The sequence below is a fragment of the Anguilla rostrata genome, chromosome 10, assembly GCF_018555375.3.
Source record: "Anguilla rostrata isolate EN2019 chromosome 10, ASM1855537v3, whole genome shotgun sequence".
Lineage (NCBI taxonomy): Eukaryota > Metazoa > Chordata > Actinopteri > Anguilliformes > Anguillidae > Anguilla > Anguilla rostrata.
Window position 1 is genome coordinate 27,781,130 of NC_057942.1, and position 13,375 is coordinate 27,794,504.

At 37.6% G+C, this 13,375-nt stretch overlaps 1 protein-coding gene across 3 annotated transcripts; it reads left to right on the forward strand.

The window, feature by feature from the left end:
• The first annotated feature begins 235 nt into the window (after positions 1–235).
• Positions 236–11,109, forward strand: LOC135233110 (T-box transcription factor TBX3-like). 3 transcript variants are annotated; one of them, XM_064296308.1, is made up of 7 exons: positions 236–1,543; positions 2,751–3,018; positions 3,629–3,793; positions 6,019–6,095; positions 6,959–7,101; positions 7,700–8,352; positions 9,500–11,109. In XM_064296308.1, exons 1-7 carry the CDS (start codon positions 1,146–1,148, stop codon positions 9,935–9,937), a joined length of 2,142 nt encoding a protein of 713 aa, XP_064152378.1. In that variant the 5' UTR covers positions 236–1,145; the 3' UTR covers positions 9,938–11,109. The 3 variants fall into 3 exon arrangements, with proteins under 3 accessions (XP_064152378.1, XP_064152377.1, XP_064152379.1); XM_064296307.1 differs by having other exon boundaries at positions 239–1,543; positions 7,697–8,352; positions 9,500–11,106; XM_064296309.1 differs by having other exon boundaries at positions 240–1,543; positions 3,647–3,793; positions 7,697–8,352; positions 9,500–11,106.
• The last annotated feature ends 2,266 nt before the right edge of the window (positions 11,110–13,375 follow it).

Consider the following 13,375-nt stretch of genomic DNA (forward strand, 5'->3'; position numbering starts at 1 on the left):
TAGTCCGTACCTTTAAAACTATGCAGTTTAAAGCCAACAGCAAAGCAGCAAACGTGTGCTAACAGCAAAGTAGCAAACGTGTGCTTGGAATGCAAGTGTCTCGGTGAACGGGCAGCTCTCCTGCTGTGCTCATAATACAGTGATTTCTTATTAACAAAGCCACCTAGAGGAGGTTTGGGTTAGTATTCCCTCTCCGGTCCCACAGACCGACCGGCCCTCTCTTGCCCTAATGATGTTGACATATTCACACGGCATGGAGAGGAGTAGTGATGCTTCGTTGCAGCGTTACCGTTTCCGACACCTTCTTTTTATAACTGAAGTCTGTTCCCTCCACCCGACCTGTCAAAACCACGCCTACGAAGCCACACAATTGGTCCGAAAGCGTCAAAGAGCCAATCAACAGGGCCCTGGTTCTCGCAACATGCAACACATCCATACACTCTGGAGCCTACGGGACACAGAAGCGCAGAGAATTCCTTGGTGCTGAGATCTCGCCTCTCCGCTTTCACCGGACCGTTCCTTTCTTCTCTTATTCCTTTTTGGAATGTGTGTGTGCGCGTGAAAGACAGAGAAAGAAAGCGTGTGCGTGTGAGTGTCGTATGGAACAGGGAAAGAGACGAATTGGTCTGTTCAATCGAAACATCTCAACACATCTTTCTCACTACGGGACTGGAACCAGGGAGAGATTAAACACATTTTAAAGGAATACCGACATTTTTCAAGTAGCAGGAACGCCAACAACAGCAAGTTAAATAACTGTGATTCGCCTGGCCAGCTTTATTATTAGCGAAAATGTTCTGACGAGACAACGTACAAACAGTAGACTCAGCAACGATTCAAAAATATATTTTACAGCATCGCAAAAGATAAACGGATTTCTTAATCTCCCATGGCAACAATTTGGTTGGAATAAAAATCCTTTAGATTAAATTGTAATTTGTTACCGGGATGCACATTCAGAGATTGTGAATCGTTTTTTTTTTTTGTTTGTTTTGTTGTTGGTGGTTTTTTTTTTTTTTTTTTTTTACTTGCTAACCTGAAAGAGAAATGCACATTTGAATCAGACCGAGAATCAACATTTCTTCTGCAGCTTACGCGTAAATAAAGTAAAACGGCATACAACTGGAAATCTTGTGTTTAAGTGGATGAGCTTCCCGATGAGAGATCCAGTTATTCCAGGAACAAGTATGGCATATCATCCATTTTTACCTCACCGCGCTCCAGACTTTGCTATGAGCGCAATGCTGGGCCACCAGCCTCCCTTCTTCCCGACTCTTGCACTGCCTCCCAACGGCGCTCTTTCTCTCCCGGGTGCACTCGGGAAGCCCATCATGGATCAGCTGGTAGGCGCCACGGAAACCAGTCTTCACTTTTCCACGTTAGGGCACCAGGCTGCTGCCGCAGCTGCCCACTTAAGGCCTCTGAAAACATTGGAACCAGAAGAAGAAGTGGAAGATGACCCTAAAGTTCACCTGGAAGCTAAGGACCTTTGGGAACAGTTCCACAAACGGGGCACTGAAATGGTTATCACAAAATCTGGAAGGTAAAGCAAATATAGATAATAAATGTATTTGCCTGTTTAAAGAAGGGATGTGACAAGGCAGGAATTTGCTTTTTTAATGTTAACATTACCAACGGCATCGCCTCACTTCATAATTTAATTTAAGGGAAAAATGTCGGCAAGTCAAGTTTTGAACTGTGATTTTTAAACTCGGCCATTTTCCCCAATAGCTGGGTTGTTATTTCAATGAATAGTGTTTCGACTTGCAAACTGTTGTACTCCTGCGACAGTATCAGTTTAATTTATATGGCCCTCTTGCATGTTAATGTAATCTTTACAAGGGATAAAATGTAACCAAACCCAAACAATAAATGGGCACAACGACACCTTCCGTAGTAACAGTTTAACCTCAACTTATTTTATGGCACAATTGGTGATTATAAAAACATAAACTTGGAGACAGTGGCGAGTCAGACATCATTAAGTTCTCCTGTCACTTTCTTCTCAGTTTTTGCTTTGATTATTATTATTATTATTATTATTATTATTATTATTATTATTAATATTATTATTATCATTTTTTTAAATATAAAGCTAAATTTTAAGCAACTTTATATTAGGACATATAAAGAAATATAAAAAGAAACTTTATATTAGGATATTTTCTTCATTTTTAACTCTCATAAAATTGACGAGTTGAATTAACATTAACCATTTTACTGTGCATGAAACCATAACGCGTTCATTCTTCAACATGACCTAGTTATAAATAAAAACTTTAATTATTTTGAGGCTCTACACACACACGCACACACACGTGTGTGTGTGATTACTTCTCATGTAGTACCTTTTTGCCAGCAGTATGATTATCATAAACAACACATTTGTCATAACATGTTGCAGTCCAGAGAACACTTATAAAACGCTTCAGGAATGTTTCAGAGAAATGTGCAGATATGAGATACTATCAGATAATACCCTGCTGATTACATTTAAGGGTTGGCTATGCACCCGTAGTAAATCACGCAAAAGCCAAACGCAATCGTGACTAACCGTTACTAACACGGATTGCACCACTAAACCGGCAATATACAAGTTATGATGTTTTAAGATATCGTTTTTCAGATTGTATACATTACAAACATTTTCGCAAAAAACAAATAAATAAATAAATAAATTTTAAAAAATATACAGACTTTTTATCCTAATAAACGAAACTTAAGTCCATAATTTCTTCTCTTTTCCCAAGGCGAATGTTTCCACCATTTAAAGTGAGGTGTACTGGCTTGGACAAGAAAGCCAAGTACATTTTGCTGATGGATATTGTCGCAGCCGACGACTGCAGATATAAATTCCATAACTCGCGCTGGATGGTGGCAGGGAAGGCCGACCCTGAAATGCCAAAGCGGATGTACATTCACCCGGACAGCCCGGCGACTGGCGAACAGTGGATGTCAAAAGTCGTCAATTTTCACAAACTAAAACTGACGAACAACATCTCCGACAAGCATGGATTTGTAAGTATAATTGTGCTCACTTGCATCCAAAGACACTTTTCTTTTTTATTATTATTGTTATTGTTATTAGTAGTAGTAGTAGTAGCAGTAGTAGTGCTACTAGTACTACTAGTACTAGTAGCCTAGTAATAGTAGTAGTAGCTGTAGTAGCCTAATGATGTTGTCAGGACAATAATGTTGATAATAATGTTTCTGTTAAGAATCTGATTCTGCTCATTTTATATTCTTAAATAGATATTGAAAAACTAAAATGAATTCGTAAGAGCAGCAACAGCTATTCATTTAACAGAAATGCCAACAAGGTCCTACATTGGTCAAGTGCATGCATTAACGTTTTATTTTTTTAACTTATTCAAGAAAAGAAAACATTACCAATTAGAAAACAAGATAAACTATTCTATTTGGACATATAATGAATTTTTGTTTTACCTCACGATCAGAATACCAAAGGGTGTTTTTCTTTTGAAAATAAAAGGTTGAATACCTCTTGTTTTTATTTCAAGCTGTGGGCCTGCATTCTATGTCGAAATCATGAGAAAATATGTTGTTTATAATGCTGTTTGACTACAAATGAACAAGAAACAGTGTTTGTTTATTCTTTTAAATCTAGAATTGTTTCCTGTTGCAGACGATTCTGAACTCGATGCACAAATATCAGCCTCGATTTCACATCGTGCGAGCCAACGACATCCTTAAACTTCCCTATAGTACGTTCAGGACCTACGTCTTTCCCGAAACTGAATTCATTGCTGTAACTGCTTACCAAAATGATAAGGTAAGAGTAACTTCCCCAGTTTTATTTAATCGTTTCTTTTAAGACGTTTATGTAACCGGGTCTGGATACATTGGTCACTAAGTAGGCTGGATAGGCTATTCACTAATTAATGTCACCACAACACTTCCTTTATAAGCTATGATGATATAATATTCTCCTGGAATGAGACAAGACACTCAAAACTAGAACTTTTTGCTCTGTAGAAATCTCTCACGTTTAATTAAGATGTTACTAGCGTGTACATGTTAAACATTGTCCATTAAATACAAGGAACGGTGCCTCATTTGGACTTTGCTATGAAATGTATTTTCAGTATAGGGTAGTCATTTCAGGAAGGTGTTACCTATGGGTTATGTGGATTATTTTAGTTATCTGTAATCACATGGGATTGGGTTTTTGGCCAATAATTTCTAGGTTTTTTCTGCAGTGTGTGTGGGACATGGTATTAATTACAGGGCAGAAAAGTAACATTAGCATGCTTGGGCTATGAGCTCGTTAAGTAACTTTTTTTTTTTTTTAAATCAAAATGGAGACTTCTTGTTGGCACTCTTGTTTGTGCAATGGAAAAAAGGGCAAAATCCGCCCGTTCGGGTTGGAGGAGGGGTCAAGCGTGAAATGTAATAAATACTTATTAGGCACACATGCTGGAAAATACTCTTCATACTGCCAAGGCAAGCGTGAAAAAACAGGCGACGTCGTAGTGTATAGTATGGGTAGCATGATCATAGACCTTAATTTTTTTTTGGATAAATATAGAAATTTGATAAATACATTTAGGCCTACAAATGAATGTCGATTGGAAAACTATAGGGGGATGTCAAGAGTAGAAACAAATACATAAATCAAATTAATACAGTAAACTCCGTTTTCATGTAGGCTAGGTAATGACCAAGTGGTGGGAAATTCACTTTGTTTGCAATTATAAAGTGAAGCCCTGGCCTACATTGTAAAGTAAACAACTGGAGTTCTCAGTTAAGCCACAGTGAGAATGAATGAACAGTGAAAGGTTAAAAGTATAGTATAGAAAGACGCAGACAAGTGCAGCGCGTGTCAGAAAGGGCATTCCAGGCAAGCCTTATGGTTCGTGGACTGATTCACGTTTTCTGCATAGGAATGCAGCCCCATCTCAGTGCATTTAAGTGTCGTAAACTATGCTTTACTTAATCGCTATCACCTGACTCATATTATATGAACACTGAAGCATGTAGCTAGCGCTTTCAGTCCTCTCAGTTTGCGTACGCTATGCTGTCAGGAGGGATGATAAAATAAAGGCAAAAACGTACACGCGGATCAGATAAATAATAATACTGAAGAAAAATTAATAAACGGCAGATAACCAGCATTTTGAACAGTTTCAGAATTTTATATGGTCATGAAAACACATGGATATCACTGTTTGCACAGTAATTGTCAGTTTTAAATCGACTGATAGCGTAGATTTTACTCTGATAGAGTAGGTTGCCCATTTGATTTATTTTGGACTCGAATAAACACGATTGGTGTAACGCTGAACATTTTGCTATAGGCCTATGTATGCTCTGGACGACTGTGTTGTGGTCTCAAATCATGGGTGAGTTTCAGATGTAGTGCCCGTGAACAAACTAGGCCTACTTTATTTAAAATAGGCTACACCTGCACAAATGATTTCATATATGGACTCCAAATAATGGTAGTTGCACAATTGTCCGTGCTGTATTGTGTGCAGTAAACGGATAAGACATGGCAACTCTCAGTTTCTGTCATTGGTCACTTACCCCCACAGTTTTAACAGGCGGCTGGGCGAGTAAAGCATAGGTCCTTATATCGACGCCAGTAACGATAATCTTTTATCAATAGTGTATTTTATATGCTGCAGAAGATTCCATTTATATACTTCCACTGAAAGAAAATTCAAAACGGTTTGAACTTCTATACCTCTGCCATTCAGCGATATAAAGACCATTTATAAACATCAGTGCGAGTTTACGATATGTGGTTAGTTGTACGGAAAATAGGTGTAATGTTGGTTCTAAACTTGTTTAGTGGGATATTATTTAATTGCAATCGCCGAACATGTCCATACTGCAGTGAAGGAAATGTGAACTCTCACTCCAGAGCTATAGGCTAAGTGTTGACAGACCCATAGCCATTGTCACAGACAAGGTTGTCACAATCGCTGGCAAAAATTACAAATTCGAGATGAAATATTTGTGTATTTCTTAATACTCATGTCAATTACATTTCAGATTACACAGTTAAAAATTGACAATAATCCATTCGCAAAAGGTTTCCGTGACACCGGCAATGGGAGAAGAGAAAAAAGGTAAGAAAAGCTGAGCGGAAACCAACTCAAATGATTCCTCGATACCTGGTGTAAAACAACAGTAGCTCTAGAAACATGGAGAAAAGTGGTGTAAACATTGTGATTGATATAGGTTATACAATTTTCGTAAAGTTTTATTTTAATAGTCAGATTACACGCGGCCATTTTGAATGTGCAACTTTGAAATCACCTTATATGACGAATTAATTAAATGGCATTTATTTATACATTAGTAACTCTGATGTACTATTAACACACGAAATAGCTGACAGGATCGGGAATTACTCATGCTAAATTATGTTTTTGACTTTTGACCGATGATCGCTATGCCGTTTGTAAACAATTTTGTTTAACTTTACTTGATGGCTAGCAGTGTTAGCATCGTAATGAGTAGGCTAAGGTTCTTTTTGGTCATATGCAACATATCAAGAAGTGGTAACGATGAACAATGCTGTCGAAGTAAACTTAAAACTCGGCCTGTATAAAGCACAGCAACAAGTGTCCCAAGCTTTAAAAAACTATTAAGACACAGTTAGAGCTATTTTGGACACATGTACTAGGCTATACTGTAAAGCTTTTAATTAATCGGCCTCCTTAATTTATTGTGATAATGATTACGATTCTGATGTGGCGTTCATTATTATTATTATTATTATTATTATTATTATTATTATTAATAAACGAATATATTTTAGACAATACGGTCCAATATCACATAATTGTTACCCTGTAGACCTAGCCTATATTTTAGAATTTTATTTTTTGTCAGAGGAGGAAGATGGGTTAATTCGCGCTAGTGATACTGCCAATCATTTATGTGGGAAACGTTTACAGCTGCGGACCTACTTTTGTTTAATGTACAGGAAGCAATTGGCACTGCAGTCTATAAGGTCCTATGAGGAGCAACAGAAAAAAGACGACGGAACGCCGGACGACTCTTTGGGAGAGCAGGGTTCCTTCAAGTGTTTTGGTCAAGTATCAACAGTAGGAGCCCCAACATTAAAAGGTTAGTTAGTTCATTGTGTTGTCCCATCTCAAAAGCATGTTATTAGAAAATTTCAATCTGGCAGTGATTAGACTGAATTGTTTTTATCGGTCATCCAATATGCCTATTCTGTTTAGTTCTGATAACCGGTTCAATAAAATTGCTTCGTGCAAATATTAAAATAACTAGGCCTTAAACTCAAATGTTACAGAACACCTTAATCCTACGGCTAACTGCATTTCACATGGTCTATATTTTTTATATAGTCTATACATAGGCCTATATTTTCTTAAGCTTTTTCTTGACTCGGTAGATAATACCAGAGGGTCTGACGAAGCAAGTGCACATTTTAATCGTTTCTTCTGAAGGAGTTACCCCCTGTTAAATCCGACTCAAAGTCCAAATGGCATACACACTGTGACTATGCTGTTGCACGTTTGTCGACTATCCAGTTTTTGAAATATGGATACGTATGTATTGTTAAAGCTACACAAAGCGTGCAAGGTATGAGAAAAAAGTTCGATCAAGTATATATCAGGAATCTCTGAACGTAAACGTTCTTCAGGAACGTTTTACGACCTATTGCATAACTGAACTTTTTCTTTCTTTTCGCCAGAAGTCTGTGAAAGCGATGAAGATAGCGACGAGGAAAGAGAAGATGGAAACCAACAGGACGTACAAGAGGCCAGCAAAATTTCTACCACCACAGAAGACACTAAGGAGGAAGAGGCACGCACTGCCAAAGCGCACCTGTTCGCCAATAGACATACCACAAGCCGGGAAAGAGAGGACGCAACGAACACTGAGAAGAGTCCAGCGGATTCAAGGCAGAGCCCTATTACTATCATTTCCAGCACCACTCGCTCTTTGGGCGGGGAAGAACTGAAGAGTCCTGCGCAAGATCTACCCAAAACTGAAGAATGCAGGTCTATGAGCAAGGAGAATTACGCGCCCTTGACTGTTCAAACTGACAGCAGCGCTCACATAAATCAAGCTCATTTGCATAATTTTGGATTTCCACCCGGTTTAGCAGGACAGCAGTTTTTCAACCCTCTGGGTGGCGCTCATCCTTTTCTCTTGCACCCAAGTCAGTTTAGCATGGGAGGTGCTTTCTCCAACATGGCGGCTGCAGGCATGGGCCCTTTACTAGCAGCTGTATCGTCTGGAGGGGTCAGTACCATGGACACAGCCAGCATTGCGTCCCCAACTCAAGGCCTCACGGGAACACATGGGCTGCCGTTTCATCTCCAGCAACATGTTCTTGCGTCACAGGTAATTCTTTATATGCATACATTTGTATATTTTCTTTCACAATTAGCTTGCTACCTCTCTGTGCTAAGAAAGCAGTATGAGTATGTATCCGAAGATAGCAACTCTTCTTTATTTACAACATTACATTTGTTACATTGACAGTTTTATATTCGTATTTTGTCAACAAAAAGCATAGGCAATGTGAAGTACAGGTAAGCTGTGCAGCAAATTTTGATTATACTATTTTTATTTGTAATGTAGAATATTCACAATCGACAATGGACTCGATGATCATCAATCAGCTCCAATAATAATTAGGCAACACGCCTCTTTAAAATGGTAACTTTTATGTGTACCTACATTCAGATGTCTTCTGACAGATTAACACGGTTGTAATGAATGGGGAGTCAAGGCAATTTACGCAGTGATATATTGTATATCATATACTGCATATTGCACCTTATTTTTCGAATGTGGCTTTAAATATTTGTAAGTTCTTTTCCGTTTCTTACACACTCGCCATTTAAGAGGGGGCACTCTCATTGAAATCCCTTTGTAATATTAGATGTTTTCTAATATATTGTTGGTATCCTTTGCAAAAAATAATAATAGTAATAATAGTTCTATTAAATACACACACGCGAACGTGCGCGCGGACACACACGTTACACGGGAAAATGTTAAATCAACTCTTATGGTCAAGTACATATGGTCTTTGTTGGACTCGTGATTACTGTTAGAGTTGATTGAACATTGGATATTTTACTGTGGTAGTAACGATTTTATTTTCGTAATTAAAATGCTAAAAAGTAATAGAAGAGTGATTGCTTGTGCCATTTTGGTATTTGTAAATTAACCTATAAAGCAAAATACTTAGTGTAAAATCAACAATCATTTCAAGCTCATACAGGTTACATTTTATAAATTTTGCACTAATAAAAATGCCCTGATTGAGCTGAATTAACACTGAACATTTGACTGCGTAAGCTTTTGAACTACTGTATTCGCATTTTCATGCCAACTCAAAGCGTTTTATGCGTTTGCCACATGGCCTAGGCCTATTTCTAGCTTGATATTCATTTGAAGGTTGCAATGGTCTGTTAAGCTTTATTTTTGTCAGCTCAAATGTAACGGTACCAGACACTTAATAAACTTGCTTTGTTTGCAGGGCCTCGCAATGTCTCCATTTGGAAGTCTTTTCCCTTATCCCTACACCTATATGGCAGCAGCCGCAGCCGCTTCCACGGCGGCCTCTTCGTCGGTCCACCGCCATCCTTTTCTTAACGCAGTGCGCCCTCGACTCCGATACAACCCTTACACTATTCCGATGAGTGTGCCGGACAGTAGTACATTGCTCACCACAGGTCTACCCCCAATGCCCGGCAGTACCATCGAAAAAAACAACATGGCAACAAGTCCCGTATCGGCAAACCTGGACTCCACTTCTGAAGTCAACAGCCGGTCTTCGACCCTATCATCGGGCTCGGTCTCCCATTCGCCAAAAACATGTTCTCAGAAAGACTCCACCAACGAGCTACAAAGTATTCAACGCCTGGTCAGTGGACTAGACTCGAAACAGGACAGGCCACGAAGCCTGTCTCCATAGAAAGTGATAAATAAAAGAATAAAATATCAAATCAGCATTAATGCAATTTATAATGGGCGTAATTCTGATGACGATAAGGATACGTTTCTGGCTAATGAGAGTTTGGCTTACAGACCTAGCAAACCTATTAGTTTTTAATGCACTTTGTTGAAAGATTTGAGGTGTATAGTTCTCTTCTATTACACTAGACAAAAACTTTGAATTGTCCCGCTCTTTGAACCCCACAAGTATTGAAAATGAAACTGTTTGTAAGAATTAGAGTCATGAACTTGTTAAATTGCTGCTACGTCCGATCTCTATTTTATATTTAGAGGTGCTGGGAGAAGACTAATTAATGAATTAAATATGTAGGCTGAATTGGTTGTTGTGGTTTTGATACTTAACTCTGGTATATTTTGTCGGTAATGTCTGAAATTAAAGCCAGGGGAAATTAAATTGCCTTTGAATATATGTTATCACAACTGAAAATGTCCTTATCCTACTGCTTTTCAATGTACATTTGACTCAAACCATCGTATCTTTATTGAATTGGAAAAAATCAGAGACGTTACAAATGTTATCCAGGACTATAAATATGAATATCTATATAAAAAGTATTTATGTAATTATTTGATATTGCGTGTAAATATATCGATTAGAAGTCTCGAGGTTCTGTCATTAATTTATTGTTTATGTACATAGCAGTGTAAACGATAGTGAACTGTTTTGTTTTAGTCATCCACATCCATATGTCTCGTATGGAGTTACCTGTGTCTAAAATCTCCACCACTCCCGACGCCCCTCTTCCGGCCTGTATAGTTCTTATTGCAGACAACATCATGTGCCATCGTAGTTTTTTTGTCTTGGTGTTTCAAGTGCTACTGTTGAAATTAAGTGACAATTCAGCGCACCAATGGCTTGGAATATTGATGAAGATTTCTTTCTTTCAGCATTTTCTTTAATTGTGTGTTATAAAGAATGGATTTATGAAATGCCATACTGCAGCTTGGAAGTAAAAGTGCCGAAACCTATTCAAAATGAAGGTTTATTTTGTGTTTCTAAAGTTTCATTTGTGTTCTAAAGTTGTCCTCGGGTATCTAGTATTACATATTTTGCTCCTGTTTTATTAACAACATTAGACTTGTTTCTTGAAAGTTTAAATAAAATGTTGAAATGCAATGTGTCTTTATCTGCTTCTGCATAGTAAAGTGTTTTATTTAAAAACTAAATTCAAATAATTCATTTTTGGCCGCCTTTTATTTTTAAGTTTCTTTTTTGCATTTTATATTATTTATTTAAATGTATTTATTCACTTGATTATTTATTGACGTCGCAATATATATAATAGAGTATTTGAAATAGGCTACACATGCCTATTTGTATAAGACACTTAAGCCCTAAGTTTTCACATGTAAAAAAAAAAATCATTTATGTAAAATAAATATATAAAACAATAATGACACATATTCATCATAGCATCATATTGCTTAACTGCTTAATCAACGTAACTCTTTGTTATAAGCATACCTATGTTTCTTATAGGTAAGCTGAGGTAAGCTAATTTCAATGTTGTATTCTGTATTGTCTTCAATAATCATATACAACTCGCATTCTAAATTGAATTTTTGACACAATAATGCTTTAGAGTGTACTGTGGATTTCACACACATGAATATAACATGTAAAATGAGAGTTATTTATCGAAGCTATTGTTGTTCAAACCTATTGTTTATTTTGCACGTGTTTACATTGCGGCAAACTGGTTGCTTTAGTGTTGAGAAAGTAATCAATATGTACCCGCTACTTAACGTAATATTAATCTCCAAATTTCCAACCAGTTTAATATTACATTTTATTTTTATGTTTTATCTAAGCTTAATAGGCAACGGATTCTAGTGCATGTTGGAATTTTGATCATGCACCAAATGGCTAGTAAACATAGACCTTACTAAAAGATTTCTTTGAGAAGCCTTGGTGGATTACTTAATATTGGCTACTTGAAATAAGTTATGAAATGTTTCTACTTATAACGATGAAAATTGACACAATGTTCTTAGTGTTGTAAAGAAATATAATGTGGCCTATCCTAAACCATGGTTTTGGTTTTATAGAAGTTTGCTGATTGTTTCCCCAGCTCGCTACACAACGTGTATTATGGTACAGCTAACATTCGTGTAGTGGAAAATGCATGCGTTAACCTTTTCGAGTCTAGTATGTGTGCAAACAGTAGCCTAAAGAACCACTATGAAAATCTACGTTGGGAGACGGAACTAAACATGCATCCCATTCCCAATCCATTCCCACCTCTGACGTGACTTTATCAGTGGTATATCTTTATTTGTATATAAAATGGTTAATATGTAACCATTGTGGCGCTAGGTAATAGGAGCAAACACGTCGCAATCCATCTCAATTGCCCGCTCTTATTGCTCACCTGGCGCCTTCGCTGGTTATCTCCGCTGAATTTATTGCTTGAAAGGCGGCTGGGGATCTGCTTTGACTTGGACGACTCGTCGCAGTGTTTTTGATTGATCGCCACCCAGCGGATTCAGGAGAAAGTACAGGGACGAAATAAGAGGACAATGAACGAATGAAGCCGTTCTCGAGTCAATCCCCAAAACTGTACCTCGGAATGTTTCTAATTATACTACGTTTTCTTTTTGTATTTGAAATTCAGATTCTAAAACTAAGAGATTTCAACTTCACAAAAGGGGAAATCCTTTCCAACACAGGTCAAGGGGTTGCATTTCCAAATCTAAAAGTAGATATTGATTAACAACTAATGTAATCTCGTTTTCTTTAAGTTTCTCCCCACAACATGTGATGGCTGCTCGATTGCAAGGGCAGAACGTAGCCTAGGTTTTATAGATTATTAGAATGGAGTGTGTTGCTGGATATTCTTTAGTTATGCGAAATGAAAGTAAACCTGATAAATTGCAATAACAATAATCCCCAATCACAGACCCTTAAGTGAGTTGGGTCGTAATGATGTATGGCACTTTTTTGCCAATTGTATGTAGCTTAGATCTGTACAATTGACCGTTACATATAGGGAAGACTGAATGTGGAATCTTCAGGGTTGAAGGACCTCTGTGAATGACCAAAAATTATTTAAGACCAGTAATACTTGATACGGTTATACTTGATACGTGAAAAAAACATTAGCATGAATAAGACAATACGGGTGCAACACACAACCCGTGGAGACGTGTTCAACTTTGCACAACCACATGTATAATGACATGCGTTTCCTCAAGTATTCACCCAAAACCTATTTACAATGGGCTATTATAGCCTACCTGAATGAGCAAAAGTGCGCGTGCAGTATGGGAAATACCAATCAAGAGCCTTTATCTTGAAAATTGTTGCATAGCTCATGGTAAGTTACTCCATCAAGACCCTTACAAATAGGTAACAGTTAATATGAACATACCCGGGATAAGGCTGCTATGCTTAAGA

Coding starts and splice junctions, on each gene's coding strand:
- LOC135233110 (XM_064296307.1), top strand. CDS start 1,146: ATGAGCTTCCCGATGAGAGATCCAGTTATTCCAGGAACAAGTATGGCA. Junction 6,096..6,958: donor AATGGGAGAAGAGAAAAAAG/GTAAGAAAAGCT, acceptor TTTAATGTACAG/GAAGCAATTGGCACTGCAGT. Junction 8,353..9,499: donor AACATGTTCTTGCGTCACAG/GTAATTCTTTAT, acceptor CTTTGTTTGCAG/GGCCTCGCAATGTCTCCATT.